General features: G+C 33.7%; 1 protein-coding gene across 9 annotated transcripts in view; it reads left to right on the top strand.

Moving 5' to 3' along the window:
- The window catches only part of LRRIQ1 (leucine rich repeats and IQ motif containing 1), a 103300-nt gene that overhangs the window by 15098 nt on the left and 70539 nt on the right, over nt 1–17663 (top strand). For all 9 annotated transcript variants that reach the window (XR_013182404.1, XR_013182403.1, XM_077178773.1 and 6 more), the window contains 5 exons: nt 772–899; nt 6978–7051; nt 7345–7438; nt 10129–10305; nt 16936–17412. Coding sequence is in view for 7 of the 9 variants with exons in the window: in XM_077178773.1 (XP_077034888.1) it covers nt 772–899; nt 6978–7051; nt 7345–7438; nt 10129–10305; nt 16936–17412 (950 nt within the window). In the remaining 2 variants the exon portion in view is untranslated. The remainder of the gene's footprint in view (nt 1–771; nt 900–6977; nt 7052–7344; nt 7439–10128; nt 10306–16935; nt 17413–17663) is intronic.

Genomic DNA, 17663 nt, shown 5'->3' with positions numbered 1-17663 from the left:
GGGTGATTTTTCAAAGATACAAATGGCTAGCAGTTAATTGTTTTCTTACTCCCAAGTCCTTGAAAAATTGGACTCTCAGTGATTATGGTTTGTCCTTCATTTGTAGCATTGAGTTTTTTTTCTAGTTATGGTTCTGATTTTGTTTATAATGAAAGAAAATATTATTATTACTTATAGATCCTATTATAATAGGAAGATAATTATATCAGGCCAGTAATAATGATATAATTGTCATTACATGTAAGTAATTGCTCCTTACTGTTACTTGTATATAATGATAATATTATTATCACCCTGATGATAATCATACTTATTTAATGTATGTTGAATCTCCAAAACTTGAAATTTGTGCTGCAGCATTTAAAATAGCAAAGTTGTTTGCTAAACGTATGCTTTATCATATTTACTCACAGTTATTCTCCTATCAATTCAGGAGATGAAAATCATTGTCAACAAGCAGCAAATAACTAAATAAATAAAATGAATAAAATAGTAAGGTTGTGACTCTTAGGCTCTTGAATTTTTTTTTCTTCTTTAATTTTTTATATTAACTGTTCAGGTGTGATAGAAGACATTAAAAAGTATTTACCACCTGATATATAGAGATTATGTGTGACAACTGGTACATACATAATAAGGAAATGATACATATATCCAAAATGTCAGTTTTTCTTGTATTTAGTAATGATTTATGAAAAGCATCTGGTAAGCATTCCATTGTTGTTTCTCTAATTTATATTAGTCTTAAATAACCATCTCGTTTCTATTTAGCTTCCAAGACTGGAAAATCATGTTCTCTTAAGAGAACTACATTTGGATGACAATAGCATTTCTTCTATGAGAATGCTTTCTTTGTATTGGTTGCCTCTATTGCAGATTCTTTTGCTGTCTCAAAATAGGTAAGTAAGAAACATTCTTCCACTTACAGAACTGACCCAGAGGAATTTACTAACATAACACTTGTCTGAAAAGTGTGATTCTCAGTATGGTTGAAATTTCACCATCTTTTTGGGATATTCTTTAAAAATAAAAATATGCGGTTGGCATGTAATTACATCGGCTACCTCTATCTAAAAAAAACTGAAACAGCATTAACTATGTAATTTTTTTTCTCTTGGATATTATGTGAAAATAATTCTTGAGTATTGTGGCATTATTAAAACCATGGTGGGTTTCTTTCTTTCTTTAGCAATTGTTTCTAGAGTATGTCTGTCAAACTTCATATTTCACAGCTAGCTTATTCAAAACAGACTTTGAAGGCTAAGTTAAGGGCAAGTACTAGAGTTAAAAAGGCCAAATAAAAATGTTTTTTATTTTACATTCATATGTTAATACCCTCCAAAACAAGTATATTTGCTTTAATTTTTCACTCTTATGGTTCTGCTTAAAAGGTATAAAATAAAGAAGAATCAAGACAAGCAGCATAAAACTTGTTCATGCCCTCAAGTACTCTGTAATTAGTTTTCTGTTTGTTTTCTAAGATAATCTATTCATCTTTAGAAGTTGAATAACCAGATATCCTGGATTTAAAATCTTATTTTCCCCACCCCCACTTTTTCTCTATTTAAATTCTGCTAAAAAAGATATAAAACATTTATTACAGTTTGCAATTTGTTAATAGGAAAATTAATTTTTAAATAATATCCATTTTTTTCTATACTGTGATAATTTTGTTCCGAATAAGACTGATCTCAGCTTAACAAACAAAATACTACATACCATATATATAAATACACTCTCAACTATTTACTTCGCTCTCCTGTTAGTGAATAGATGTTTTTAAAGAGTGATTCATCTGCCATTTTTAGCTGTTTGCTTTGAGACTAATCATAGCCTAAAAGTGCCTGTTCATCTTCATTGACTATTAAAAAAATCAAAATGTCCACTTCATGTGTAGGTGTCTACATCTGAACAGAAATGTTACATCCTATGTAACATTTAGTTCAGCACAGCCAATTGTGTCTGGGAGCCTGTGGGAAAAAGGATGTATAAGACTGAGTCTTGTTATTATAAGCAATGTCCTTCATGGAAATTGAATATTATTTAAGTATATACAACCTATATTTTTATATAACTTTTCAGATTGTTTTCATAACATCTCTAGTGAAGTACTATTCATTGAGACTCTTGGATGTAAATAAAATATCTACAGAATCTAATCTTCAAGTTCCTGATCAGGCTTCTAGGGTTTGGGATTTTTTTGTTCCCTTATTAATTCTTCTAGAGTTTGGAGAAAGTGCTTCCTGCCTGTGATTAAGCAAGAGCATTATATGTTGAGCATTAGGTTTTGAGTCACGCTGCTTGATTTAATTCTTGTTTTTTGCTATCTTTTTTCCTTGTCCTGTTTATCTTCTTTGTGGATAATGTGGCTCTATATTGTAGTTTCCTCTTCTTCCTCCATTGCAGCTATCCTGTGTGTAATAAAGTGTTTGCAAAACTCCTTGACATTCTCACATGCTTGCTATGGACTTGCAAGCACAGTTTCAGGGATAGCTCAAATGCAGCCTCTGGCTTTAGGTTGTGCTGGACTGGCCATGTAGATTACCTTAAGTCATTTGCTTATCCCATCATCTTAGAGTTTTTTAAGTCCATTGTAGTACTTGCTCTGGTTTTCCAGTAGCCAAGGAGAGATGCAGTGTTTGATCTGCTGAGTTCCTTTTGCTCAGCTATGAGAAAGGACATATTTTTGCATCAACAGACTGGATGTGCTGAAAATAATTATACATCTTGGCCTCAATTCCCCTTCTTTCCCTGATCTATCTATAGCTTATATAAAATCTTTGTGACAAACAGGACGAGATAGCCTTAAATCCATATTAAAAGCCTCAAAATTCCTGGCATTTCAGTAGCCTGCTCTGTTACACTCACTTTATGTACACTTATAAGCAGCTCCATATGTGTGTGCTATAGCATAAGTAACTTGATGTTCTATAGAAACAGCAAATGTAGTGGAGTAAGCTGTTGAAAGAAAAGCTGTTTCTTTACTTTTATCCTACAGTCAGTGCAATTTTGTGAATTTATTCCAAGTGTGCACTGAGTGCCACTTCCTCTACTGATTGCAGGAAGCCAATATAATGATAATGCTATGAATCTGTATTCTTTCTGAAAGTGAAGTACTGTGAAAAAAAAATTCTTACACTAATTTACAGGACATTTTTATTCCCAAGATGCTTTGTCTGCATCATAAACCAGAAATTGTCAAAGGTAAAACTCCAAAAATTTTTTGGTTTAAATTGTTTTAAACCTACAGTCTAACAAGAAACTAAAACAGGTAATGACTAACTCCTTCAAATAGAAAAAAGACAGCTATTTCATCACTGCTGCTTTTATTGAGTGTTTTATTGTGCCTTTTATATACAAACCATATTCTTGATCAATGCACAATTGACCAAAGACAGTGATGAATATCCTCTTGACTTGGTTTCTGCAGAGCTGGGACTATGAAGATCCATGCTCTATTTTATAGCAGCTGAGGACACAACTGTCAAGTTAGTTTAAAAAAGGGACATATTCTTTTTTCTTCTGTTGTGGATAAAGATTTAGCTATAGGAGAAAACAGCCTTTTCCTTGTGTAAAATTAATACATTTTTAATATGTGTTCAGAGTGCATGTGGCATTTATATTTACATGTAATCCCATTTAATTATGCAACCTACTAGTTAATGTCTTTTTCATTTAAAAGTTTTACAGTGAGACACTAAACATGCTGTTCCAGTACCATTTTTTTTCAACTTCCAAATAGACAAAATCCCTCCTAACATTTCTGTTTTAATGTAGTATTAATAAGACAAAATTCTTTTTTTTTTTTGCTATCACTTGCTTTTCACTAAGATAACCTAAGGGAGATAGATAAAAATTTAATATTTACAAAAATGCAGTCATCTGCAAAAGTTCCTTTTTCTTTTGGGAAAATGTTTTGGCCCAAATCAAATTTGTTGTGAACATGTTGCTCCCATGTTTTTGCAGCTAGATGCATATTATTCCTAAAAAGCTTATATTAGAAACGCTAAAAAGTTAGTTCTTTCCTAGCATGCATTGTTCTCTCAATTTAAATATATATGGTATCTGTGTTTTTAACTGAATTTCTCAGATATGAGTTCCTTGCAAGTTCCTTGTTTTGAAAATTTGTCCACTTTTCCAGAATTATCATAACAAATCTAAATGTCATTGGATGTTGAAATAAGTCATTCATGAAAAAAGCTATACCGGCATATAGTGGTTTTCTCCATCCTATCCTTACCACTCTAGATTTTTTAAAATAAATTTCAGTAATTCTTTGCTGGTGATAAGTTTATCTCTAAGTATGTGGCATCATGGAAAATGTACTTGAAGTACTGTCTGCTAGAGTATTCAAGAAGCTAAGTGGCTACCTGACAGATTTCCTATATTCTGTATATTTGCTGCTTATAAATATGGTGACTATTGGAAACTGAACTGCCTTTAATTTAAGGAATGAAAAAGCAATCTGGTCTTTACTTAAAGATCTAGATTATGATACATTTATTTTAGTTATTTTGCCCTGCTTCCTGCTAACAGCTTATTAACATCAATGCTAATTTTTCTGGGGAAAAGCAGTTGCACAGCAGGATTTAGACCATCTTGAGCAGGAACTGCTATTCATGTTCAGAAACACAATCTTTATTTTCTGTGATGCATTCTTGCAACTATTCTTAAACCTTGTTTTCTGATATAGCCACATAAACTACATAAACTCTATCTCTGACTGTTCTGCTAGTGCCTTAAATGGGAACAGAAAAAGGAAGCTATAGCTTGCTTTTTTGTGAATATCTTTTACTTTTGTGTCTTCTTTGTAATTTATATCTCTCTTATGCCCAGGGCTAATGTGACAAGGTCAAGTAGTATTAAGTTTTCAGTAATGTCCTTTGTCTTTCTGGTTTGAATTTTCTTAAGGAAAAAAATTAACAAAGAATGTCGGTAAAGGGAACACTATAGAATGACGGAGAAATGTTTTAACTCTCATAATGCCAACGGCAGGCAAGGACAGTCCAGTAGACAATCTCTAATTCACCATGGTTTATGCTGATAAAGATCCAGAGAACTCACTATAAATAAAAACCCTGCATTATCTTTTGTCCCTTATGCATTTGTTTTCTGAATATATTAATCTATGACTATTCATGAATTTTCAGGTTTAGCAGCCATACTATTAGCCAGTAACATCTATGATTATATTTGCTATGAATATTAAATATACTTATGTATTATTGACTGATGATGAGAAACTAAAGTGTTGAAATTTGTGTTACTGTATATACAGATCTACATCTAAGGCTTCATGCTTCATAGAGTCAATACTTGTAATATTTGTTTGATTCCATGGAAAGCTTCTGTACCACGAAGGAAATAGAACTAAGTAGGGTTAGAATCAGGACAACTTTACAATGTAGTTTGAGAAAGAAATGGAAGTACAGTGAGTTGTCTTTGCATCTGTCTCTCTGACTTTACTCTTAAAATGTTATGCTGTCATATAGAAATACTTCTCAACTGAATGTGGAAACTATTTTTTTTTTCCGTTTTAAATTTGGTTGTATTTTCAATGAGATTAAATAATCTACAGACAACATTTAGTTAATAATTAGTGCACCAGAGTAAAATTCAGCTCTGCCTTCCAGTTGTAAAGCCTGTGCTGGAAACACAATGTAGTTGTACCTTTCAGCAACAGACACATTTTTGTCCCTCAATAATTTTGAGTACATTTCATTTTTTGTAGGGTCATATTTCAAAAAGAAAAATTCTGATTTATACCTTTCAAAGGCACTACACTCTCAGAAAATACTACTTTCAGTGAAAATTGGCAGTCAAAAATGGACCACATACAGTGCCATTTCTGTTACCATTCTCCTGTTATGCTAGGGCCTTGCCGTTACAGGGATGAAACATGTCACCTAAACATGTATTTCTTTAAAAAATGTATAGCTGGTGTACCATGTGCTTAAACATTCTAGTTGTAGTTGATAACTGTCATTCTTTGCATCTTGATTTTTACCTTTTCCTGCCTCTTTCATATTCAACATAAACTAAGATAAACTTTAATCTGAAAGTTAATATTGGCCATAGCCTGGCAGCTGAACAAACCATTCAACATTCATTCTTGCATCAATGAAAGTTTGTAAGCAAAGAAATAGCACCGAGCCTTAATCCTTTAGTAGTAGCTATAGCACACACCTTACAGTCCCAATCCCTTTGTATAGATGAATGTCAGATCTATTTCTTTACATTTACTCTTGCAATACTTGCAAACAAGAATTTTGTCCTGTCTGTAGTACTGCAGTCTGCAGCCTGCAGTACTGCTTTGCTGCATTATTGCTCAAGAGAAGCTCTGATAATACAAGAAGAGCAATTCCATGACCAATTCCATAACTGTCTCAGTAATCAGCACCTATTTGACACAATCTGACAAGTAGTAAGACAGAGGAAGCACTAAAAATACATTACAGGATAGTGCAGCCTTGACCTGTTGAAAAAGACATCCATAGCAATAGTTATGCTAGTTTTAGGATCTAAGAAGAAATGTGCTGATTGGAAGAGAGAAACAACCTGATAAGGAGTTTGAGCAATTAGAAATGAGGAAAGAGGAATGAAGACAAGCAATTTTTTTTTTTTCTCCAGAATCAGGATCTTCTATTAGTACCATTCTAGTTAAGATAAGCCAGCTGACTTGTGTAAATTTTATAAGAATTCAGATATTCAGTACTAAATTCAAGGAACAGAATGAAATGTTTATCAGATAAAAAACCATTTATGGGAAAGAATTAAAAACTGAGGTGCTGAGAAAACTAAGAAGTATTTTCGGGTTAAAATTTCAATAGTTAGTCCTGGCACCTTGGATAGATAAATGGGCATTTTCTTACATAAATAAGTAAATTGTCATACCTGCAAAAGATTCTGGTGCCTTTCTGTTTATGAAGTGCTGTTTAAATTTAATTTTTAAAATATCTTTTCTGTTTTGTTCTTAGATTAACTGACCTTGTGCCTTTAAATTCATTTGTATTTTTGGAAAAGCTAGATATCAAAAATAACTGCTTGTCGGGTAAGTTGTCTTAAACAAAAAGAAACCCATTCAAATAAGAACTTCTTCATTGAATTATAAACTGATTTGAATGTGACTGTCCTATGTATTTATAAGACACATTTATGTGTAAAATATACAAATATTTTCCAAACATGAATGTTATAGATAATAATTAAAACTATACTGTATAGATAGCAGTCTTGCTTTTAGGACTGCATGATGTTGGTACATTTTACATTCATGCAAGAATTTATGGGAAATAAGGTGATCTGCATTCAGACATATTTCGGTTTCTTTCTGCTATACTACAGATCTTAAAGATGTCCATACATGGTTTAGTGGCTGCAATAAACTAAAGGAGTTGTCATTGAGTGGGAATCCTCTTCTCCAAGAAAAGAACTGGAGGTAAGAAAAATACTGTAATTTGCTAAATCAAAAAATCAAAACCAGACAACAGATGGTTGTATGTACCTTAGTTAAATAGTAGAAGCACTCCCACATATTGTCTGAAGAGTCTCGCTGCTGTGATAGGCTGTTAGAATAAAAAGTCAGGATGAATGTTTGATTTTTCCTTAGTAGTTGAAAATTCACCTTTTTTATGCTTCTTCAAATTCCTTATCTCTACATCAAAAAATGTATAGCCCTTATAATTATGAAAGAGATGTAAAAGTAATGCTGTCATTTGCTCTTCATTATTGCCTGGAATCATGATCCAAATAGTTAAAGAGCTAGTCTTACAGACTGATATATCTCTGTATAAAAATGAGTAAGGTAGAAAAGAAACCTGACATACCAAATGATATACAGTTTCCATGATTCCTGAAATGAGTAGTTATATAGCTTCGTAAACCATAGGAGTAAAATTGCAAATTAATAGGTTTTTTGTATTATAATTAATTAATATTAATATTAAAAATTAATAATTTTTTGCATATTAGACATGGTACTTGAGGTGTGTCCTCACTAGTGCCAAATGCAGGGATATGATCACTGCCCTGGTCCTGCTGGCCACACTAAAACCTAAAAAACCAAAACCACCCTTATATTCGCATATTCCATTTGAAGATTTTTGTACAAATTTAGGATTACTAATTAAAAGAAAAACTCAACTATTTCAAACTTTTAGTTAGAAATGTTTGAGTACTTTAAAAGATAGCTGTGCAAGTACATTCTTGATGGGTTTGTTTAATTTTTTAATGAACAGACTTATTTGAACCCTATGGTTCCTGCAGGTAATTTCATTCATAAAATTCTGTGACTGTGACAATGTTTTAAATTTCCATTTCTATTGTTTGAATTCCCACTCTTTTACAAAACTAAGTGCTATTTCACTTGTAACCTAGAGGGAAAAGCTCTCTGAATTTCAATTTAGCTATGAGAACTGACACTTTTGGTTGCTTAAACCAATAGACCTTTTATGATTAGACAGGAGATTAATTTGTCTAAAGGATTTAAAGCAGGGGATACTATGAAATATGGATTTGCTGAATACAGCATTGACTGTAACTTCAGACAATATGTTCCAGTGAACTTTACATAACCCCTTGATACCAACAAAGGAATTAGTTGTAAAATTTCCCAATCGCTTTCATACTTTCATGTCCAGCCAGTGATAACACCAACAAAAGTGAAGTAGTAAGAAATCTCTTTCTGAAAATTAAACCCTGAGATCAATCTGAGCACTCCTAGGGGAATGTGTTTCAATGCTGTAATGATTAATAGAGCCTCTTAAGTGACAGAATATTCACCAGGAAGTTTTCACTAAATGAAATATTGACTCAACCCTTCACCAGGAGAAATCCAGATGGAAAAATGAATGTTGAGATCCCACAGCTCTAAGAGACAAAACTTCCATCACTGATGAACTTTGATATGTCACTGTTTTGGTGTATTGCTATTCAACATCAGCTTTGGTAATTTCTCTCTACATGTTCAGGAACTGTTGATCTAAGTCCATAATTTTATTCCAGACATACTTGAGATGGTCTTAGCCTTCATTAATTGGCAGCAGAGAAGGAAAGTTTTCTATTAGCAAAAACTGATATTCTATTCTGTTATTTGGAATATTATAACTTTCTCTGTTTTTAAACTTAGATTTTCTGTGATTTTAAACTTAGTGTATGTTGTCTGAGCTCAGTAGTAATCCTTTACCTTCACAGGGAATGATCAGGGAGTTCCAAAATTTTGAAAACAATACTATCTTTTTCAGTAATAGGGGGATTTACAGCCTACAATTAGTATTCTTTCAAGAGTTCGTGTTACTTTAAACTGAGTTAAGGAAAATATTGAGAGTTGATATAATTTTACAGTCTTCAAACTTTCAACAACTTCGGTCTGGTACAAGAAATAAGTGAAACAAGATTGCAGTACCAGCTTACATCTCCCGGTAACATAAACAAAACCTCACTGATGATTCATTTTTAATTTTTTTTTTAAGTTTTTCATACATATTTTTTGTTACATCAGTAGCCACAGCTGTCATTTTTATATCAAGGAAATTTCATCTTTGCTCTCATTCCTTTCCCTGACCCAAATTTAGTTTGGTTTTTTTTCCTGTCAGGCACACTGAATAGCATGTCAATATATGTATATGTGAATGATAAAGGGAGTAGAATTAGCAAGGTTTAGTATTTTGTGCAGTTTTAAAATTTAAGTTCTGTGATGTGTCAACAAAATCAGACTGTATCTTTATCCTATGATTTAGTTTGGTGTGTTGCCAGCTAATCAAATGAATTACAGGTACCGATGCACAAATGTGTCAGATTTTCCCATTAAGGTTTATGTAGGTAAAATTTTGGCTCTAGTGATTTGAGATTGGTGCCATTGACTTTCTTGGTGTCAGTATTTCAGCAGTGTTCATTATACCAATGAAGTATCAAGAATGCTATGTTCTGTGTTTTATTCTTTATATTATTCTTTAGTTTAAGTATAAATTCTTAGTTAATATGTTAACATATGAAATAAGGACAAATACATGCAAACATTTAGAGGACTGTCTTCATATCCTGTATTTGTTATTATGATTTTTATCAGCAAAATGGGTGTTTTAGCATAAGGATTTTTTCAAAAATCTAATTAATATTTTTTTTCCTAAGGTCTTCCATGTTGGAGGTCCTTCCTAATTTACAGTTGCTTGATGGTGAAATCTTAACCCATCATACTTTACCCACAACTGAAAAAGTCAAAGCATCAGAACTGGGAGCTTTTCTGGAACTTTGTCAAGTTCAAATTGAAGAAAATACTCAACTGAAAAAAAGGGCTGCTGAATTGGAGTACGTATTTATGTGAATTTAAATTGCATTCAGAAACATTTCTTTATGTATTGTTACTGAAGTTCCTGTTGGTGTATGAATTTTACTTAGGGTTTTTTGCCTGGAAATGTATTAGCATAAGAAAGAGATTAGAATAATTGACTTTGGAGCAAAATTTGTTTTAGACAGATATTAAATTATGAGAGCCTTGAGTTTTGTTTCTCTAAACTTGAGAAAACAGGTGGATCAAAATCTGCAGTAACTAGTAGTTGAATGAATTCATACACGCAACATAGTACAGTGCTATGCAGGAATTGTAGCTTAAATCCTGAAAGCTGAATAATCATATTAACATGATTTCCAAATTTAACTTAATCAAATCTAATTTGGCTGTTGGTACAATATGCTCTATTTTTATTTTTGTATTTGTTTTCCATGTGTTATTCACATTATTTATTTGCAATTATTTAGAAATAATTGCAAAAGATTTGACTTCTTTTCTCTTAAGGTAGTGAATTAGATGGATCTGTCTACAGGTGTTTAATTTTGTCATACTTGCTACCTTTATCACTTGTTACCATGGTTGGTTATCCAGTAACTTCAGTTTAGACCATGCAGGTGGTAGTTTATCACTTACGCATGCTGTGTTTTAATTTTTTGGAATATCTAAATATCTCAAACTTCTCATTTCTGGACTTGGTAATATTGCATGGTTAATTTCTTTCATAGTTCCTTTTCATTTGCTAGAAGGTTCACAAAATCCTTATAGTCCTTTGAATATCCAACTTATGTTTTAATTTTTGGAAAAGTAGTTTTCTTGATTCTGCCAGGTACTGAACATCAGCCCAGAGCAGGTGAAGCACATGCTGTTTTACATTGTTTTGTTTTAAACCTTGCCTTGCATACTTTGGTGGTTCTGGAAAAGTATGCACATTTTTTTCAGAATCTGGCTATTTTGTGTTTGCGTGTAAGCCTGTATATTCATGGTATCTTGTTATTAGCTAGCAGTTTATTACATTGTGGTATTAGTGTAGCTTTTACCAAGCTGCAATAAAATCTTCATAGCTCAGAATCTCATTAACTTGAAAAGAGGTTTGTATTAAGAATTAGATTGAAATTAGTTGGGAGAAATTATATAGTGCATTTTTCTGTGACAGATGTAATGTGTAAGTGGCTCCTAAAAGTCATATGTTTCTCCATTAAACCATTGAGATATGTCTCCTCCACTTCTGTGATTTTTGGCTTCTGGCTTGTAGGTGGGAAGCTGATATTTCCTAATCTATTTACCATCCTGAAATGGTGTTCTCTCCTTCCTTTTTTATAAAAGAAAATAAAGCTCTCCTTTTCTATGACTGAGAAAATTTTTCCATGTCTGATATTTAGACATTTAATCATTATCCTTTTGCAGAAAAAAAAAAGTTTATAATTAGGATATGACTTGTGAGCAAACTGTAGTAAAATCTAAGGACCTAAGTTTCATATACATTTCTGCAGAATGGTACAAAATGAGAGGGAAAAATAATATTCCTAAAATTTAATTTTTTTTATTCTACTTGAATGAACATAAGAAAAATAAGAAACATGTTGGGTTGTCAGGCTAAGACCATCCATTAATTATGAATAGTATGTGGCTCACACTCCTTTGAGGAAGCTGACTTGTACTTCTAACATCTTTTATCAAAGGCTGGGAGCAGGAGATGGAGTGTGCACTTACTGCGCTTGCAGACCACAACTCTTCAAAGGCAATTGTTGAGGGCAGGGCTACCAGTCAGACACAGGCAAGGTGGGAGGACAGGTCACCAGGAACCTTGTAAATTCAACAAGGACAAGTGCACAGTGCTTTACCTAGGAAGGAGGTAAAGAAAGGAGGCCTTCTGCCAACTCCCAGGCTACTTGCTGAGAAAGAAGGCCTTGAGTCTGTCCAAGCACTGTTCAGCAAAACATTAGTGTTTTATCAATACAGTTTTGGTCACAAATCTAAACAACAGCATTATATGGGCAACTGTAATGGGAATTAATTAATTCCAGCAAGAGACAGTACAATTTGGCATAAGGAAAAGCCTTTTTAGGGTGGGACAGTGATGAATTGCAATAGGCTGCCCAGAGTGGTTGTGCAGTCTTGTCCTTGGAGTTTTCCAAGACCTGACTGGATGAAAACCTGAGCAGCCTCGTCTGCTTTGAGAGCTAACTCAGCTTTGAAGTAGAAGGTTGAACCAGAGACCTGAACTGGAGGTTCCTTCAATTGAGAATTTTTCTATTTTTCTATGTAAATTTTCAAAGAGAAGTGTTTGAAAGAACCTGCAGATGTCTGAGAAGAGCAGCAGTGGAAAGAGGTGATTATATAAACATCTCTTCTTTCCTGAATGTACGGTTTGGGTGGAGGGAGGGCGGGGAGTGTAGAGGAGGCAGGGTTGTGGATTTTTTAAGCTTTTGAGAATTCATTTGTGATCTTGTAAATCCCTAAATGTGACATGATTGAAGCATCTTGCATCAAATTTGGTCTTAAAATTAATTTCTTGTGTGTTAAAGCCCTCTATCTTTCATTTTGACTGAAGTAAAATTTATGGATGACTTGAAAACCATTGCAAACTGCAGCTCATAAAAGGAACTCTAAACAACTTGTTTGTATGTAAGCCATAGTGGCATAGCTATTACATGTACATATTGCAATACTTTGACTGAATTAATGTGACATTGCTAAACAGCAGGCCAACAACAGAGCAAACTTCTGTCTGTTTCACATCTTGCTAAGTTATGAGCCCCTGTAGGTGCGACCTCAAGTATGTAAGCTGCCAGAAGTAATCATGACTTGCTTCCCTAATCTGTTTCATACACCAATGCTGCCCAGTTAAATTCTCTGTGCTGTTTCTTCCCAAAACTTCTCTGTTGTTGCCATGTTTAAGAATAAAACTGACTTCAAAATTTAATTTCTCTATGACACGATATTTTTTCTGTCACATAACCTTTTGACAACTTGTAATAAATAATCATGTACAAAAATATGATACCTCTGCTGCAGCAATTTGTTTTTGGCCATCAGATGTGCAGTTGTCTGGCTAGTGGAACTTGAACTTTAAAAATACTGTATGTATTTTACAGTGAAAATGACAGAAATTGCATAAATGGTGTTGTCAACAGTGACCTGTTTCATGTTTGTAGGGTACTTTGGTAAACTGCAGTTGAAAATCAGTAATGATGCTTGTAGGAGTTTCCCTGAAGACATTAGATTTTACCCCACATTATTGCAAACAAAAGCTCACATAAATTGAGGTGTACTATTTGAATATTCCATGTATTATAATTCTGAAAGTCACAGTAGGGGAAACATGATATTAAGCAAGGTTTTAACTAGCACACACTAGTATAAAAAGGGGTAGAATATTAATTATGATTTAACTACAAGGGCCAGGAGAAAACTGCCATTCCTGATCAGAACTGGCTTCTTTTTCCCAAGCCTGTCATTTTTGCCTCTGAGAGATTTGTTCTGCTGACTTTTCCAGATTTACTGTCTCACTCTGAGCGATTATACTGTTTGAATAACCAAGCAGACACTGCAGGTGTGATTGCAGTAGAAAATTCTATACATATGTGTCAGCTCTACAAGCAAGCCTCTGCCACCACTTTAAATTTCATAAATAGCAATGTTTTGGCTGATTTAAACTTCACTGGAAGGCCTTTAGCATAAATAATTTGTCCTTTTCTGTAGCTGTTAAGTCAGCCTGTGCATGGATCCTTACACATCCTAGGTGCAACCAGTGAGCCTTATTCTTTCCCTTCTGTCCTCCTCCATTGCCAAACACTGCCTGGGAATTGAGCAGGTTTTGGTGTAAATTAACCAGGATAGTGGTTAATTGAACTGGTATGAGAATTGAAGTTGTAACAGTCCTTAATAAATGCCTGACTTAAACTTCCAAATAGATTAAAATCTGATTCTAATGCTATTCTTTCCTCTAAGTCATGTAAAATGCTAGCACAAATAGAGAGATATCTGGTAAAAAAACCCCAAACAAATAGCTACAAGTAGTTTTTTGCTCTTTGTGGGGTTTTTTGTGAAAATAATATCTTGGACTTTAGTATCAGGGCCGCTAGTTTAGCACATTTGTACAGTACTGCAAGATTCAACCCTTGCTCTTCTGGCTTATTACCCCTTTCTCCCACTGAAAAAGCAATGGTTATGCTTTGTGGTTATGCTAAAATTTGCATATGGCATAAATCACTTTCACTTGTTATGATCAAAATAAAGCCTGGCAGCAACTGAACTTGAAGGAATGTGCTGGTCAAAACTGAAAGCCATAAAAATTTTGCTGTTGCAAGGCTACCATATTTATCTATATTTCATTGCATACTAAGCAGCCAGACACTGTGGATACTGGTGCTTCCATAGGATAATTCCATTTCTTGTTTTGTCTGGATGACAATTTATGCTTAAAACCTTGGTCAGATCTTAACCAAGAAGCAATCCCAGGTTAAGTGTGACCAATAACAGTGAAAAAGGTCCAAGGTGGTGCTCAGGCCCCATCATGATCTTTGGTGCACTGGAGCTTTACCTTGGCAGGAGAACCTCAAACACAACACAACACTTCACATCAGTCTCTGAGATACCACTTCAGCCTCCTTTGTAGTTTCTTCAAACTTAAACCAATATGACTGAAAAAGCTAAACTGAAAAGCTACTGATACAGAGGGTGGCCTAAAAGTCCTGCAAAACCAAAGTATAGTTGTGGATTGCCAGGGAAGGTGAGGGAGAGGGTACATGCCCACAGAGACAAGATGGTATTTTGCACCCACTGCTTGGAAAAACTGCCCAAAAAGCAGCCACTATAAAAAAAACCTAACACATGATCCCTGGTGACCACAAAATCATTCCCTGCCTCAATTTTCATTTCCTCAATCCCTCTATTTCTGCTTGACATATTCATAGCCACTGGAAGGGTGAAACAGGTGCTTGAGATACCCCTGCACCTGTCAAAGGAGAGGATTCACTGTAAGAGTGGTTTGTTTTTCTTTTTTTCTGTTTTTCTTTTTGACAATGAACAAGGATACTCAGGATACGGTTTTCAGAGGAATTTTTTTTGCTCAATATATAAAACATTCTGGGGTTTTCTGCAATATTTTAATTTTTATAAACAAACCAACAAAATAAAGCAAATGAAAGGAAAAAGAAAAACAGGTGGGAATGGATTTTTTCCATTTTTCCTTTTTTTTTTGGTCTTCTCACCATATTATGTAGAAATTTGGTAATGATCTTGTACCAGACTTTTTTTTTTTAGTACTTTAACTAATGTAATATATTTAACTAAAGAATTTAATTAATGCTTTGACTATTTTCTTTAAATTAATCTTTATTCTTACTAGGTAGCATGTTAGATCCTTAAACAAACTTATAGATTGGTTTAAATATTTTTAGGACTTGTATATGTGGAATTAACAGGAGTAGGAATAATATTTTGTAGTGGACAATCAAGTGTACACAGTGAATTGTGTGCTTAAGCTGTGTGGATCAATTTACCCATTCAGATTTTGTGCAATAGCACTGAAATTGCACTAGCTGTGGAAGAGTTGGAATCCTTTTTACTCTTATAGGGTCTGATTGATTATGTTCTTAAAAACTTCACTTATGTTCTTAGTTGAACTTCACTGAGGATATAATTAGAATAGTAAAAAGTCCCCAGAACTTTATAAAAATTTCACCTTTCCAGAATGATGAACAGGAAGGAAATTTCTGTTATTCTAACTATAATTTTAGGGCTTAATTTTTCCAGACTAACAAGAAAATTGATCTTATTTCTACTTTTTCTCTTGGATTGCTGACCTAGAATTGACTTTGTACTCTTCTGAAATTAACACCAGATTACAGATCTCTGCATCTATCTACACAATCAAAGAAAAATGTTTTCATGATCCTGGAAGTACCTGCTACCTAATAAAATGAACAAACACCATCCAAAGCACAGACAGCCATCTGAATCTGTAACAATTAGTTCATATTTGCTCTTACTTATCCTCATCATTTAGACAGTGTAAAACAAAGAACTAATGAGAGCCAGACTTCTTAGATTACTGTTGCTTTAGTCTAGCACGTTGCCTTATATTGAAAAAAAGATCTGTACTTTAAAGTTTGTCTTGAATTTTCTTTAGACATTGTAGTTTCTTGGTTTGAATCTAAGTTTGGAGTTTGTTGCTTTAGTTCTTATCTAAATTTTAAAATTACTGTTATTTTTATATGAGTTTTCATAGTTGCCAGGTAGGATTGGATTGTTAAGGCAAAATTGCCTCAAACCTTCCAAAAATTTGGGCTTCGCATGCTCAAACAGTGCCCCACTAACTGCACAGAAAGTTAATAGTGAAATGCATGGTGCAATGGCTATTTTAAAAAGACTGAACACTTTCTCTTTTAGGAAACTCTAAGTAAAATAAGAAATATGTGTGATTATAATTTGAATATGTCCAAAATAAGATAGAATCTGTTAAGATTTGCAATTACTGAAACACTGAAACTGGATTTCCAATTGCAGTAATAGCTATTTGCTGTAAGAGTATGGAAACATGTAAGAATACTTGAAAATACAAGCTATTTTAGAAATAATAGAGGTGGTTTTATTTTTAAAGCATTCTAACAGACATGTCAATTTTTTTTTTAATTTTTTTTCAGAATTACCTCTTCTGTTGATTCTGTGCTGGGACAATGCTGGTATTTCAATCAGTTGATGAAACTTAGTATTAAACATCGATATGTACATGAGTATGGTGAACTAAACATTAATGACAGAGATGGCCCAGAAGCACTTCAAAATCACTTAAAGCAAACATCCACTGGCTGCCTACAGGAGAATAACCTCTTTATCATGGGTGTGACAGAAAATAAACAGGTCTTGTTGGATCCTTCCAAAAGATGGATTACTACTGGTGATATTCAGGCCACATTCATTAACTCCTCCATACCTGTGCATCAGAAGGAAAATAGAGGAGATCAGAGAGTGAAGCAGAAGAGCACTGAATCTTGTATTAATTACAGTGGAGAGAGCAAAGGCAACAATAACATGTCAGACCAACTCACATTGCAACAGTCAGTGATAGTAGCAAGCGATTTGGGAAGAAATCTCCAGCACTTTGGGATTGGTACAGAGAGGTAAGACAGATGTCAGGTTGCTTTCAAATCGATTATGTAGATAGACAATAGAAGTGAGGATTTTTTGTTTAAAACAGAGGCACAGACCTTGTAAGATAATCTATTTAAGCTTATTAGACAATAAAGAGTTATAGTCATGTGTTGCACACTAGACTTCCATATTAACAATTAAGAATCCTTTGTGGTGTTCTCCCAGTTGGTATATTAGGATATAGATGTTTTTGTACGTCAAATAACGTTAAGACACCAGC

This window comes from Agelaius phoeniceus, chromosome 5 (genome assembly GCF_051311805.1).
Source record: "Agelaius phoeniceus isolate bAgePho1 chromosome 5, bAgePho1.hap1, whole genome shotgun sequence".
NCBI classification, from domain to species: domain Eukaryota; kingdom Metazoa; phylum Chordata; class Aves; order Passeriformes; family Icteridae; genus Agelaius; species Agelaius phoeniceus.
This window is presented reverse-complemented; position numbering and strand designations above follow the sequence as displayed.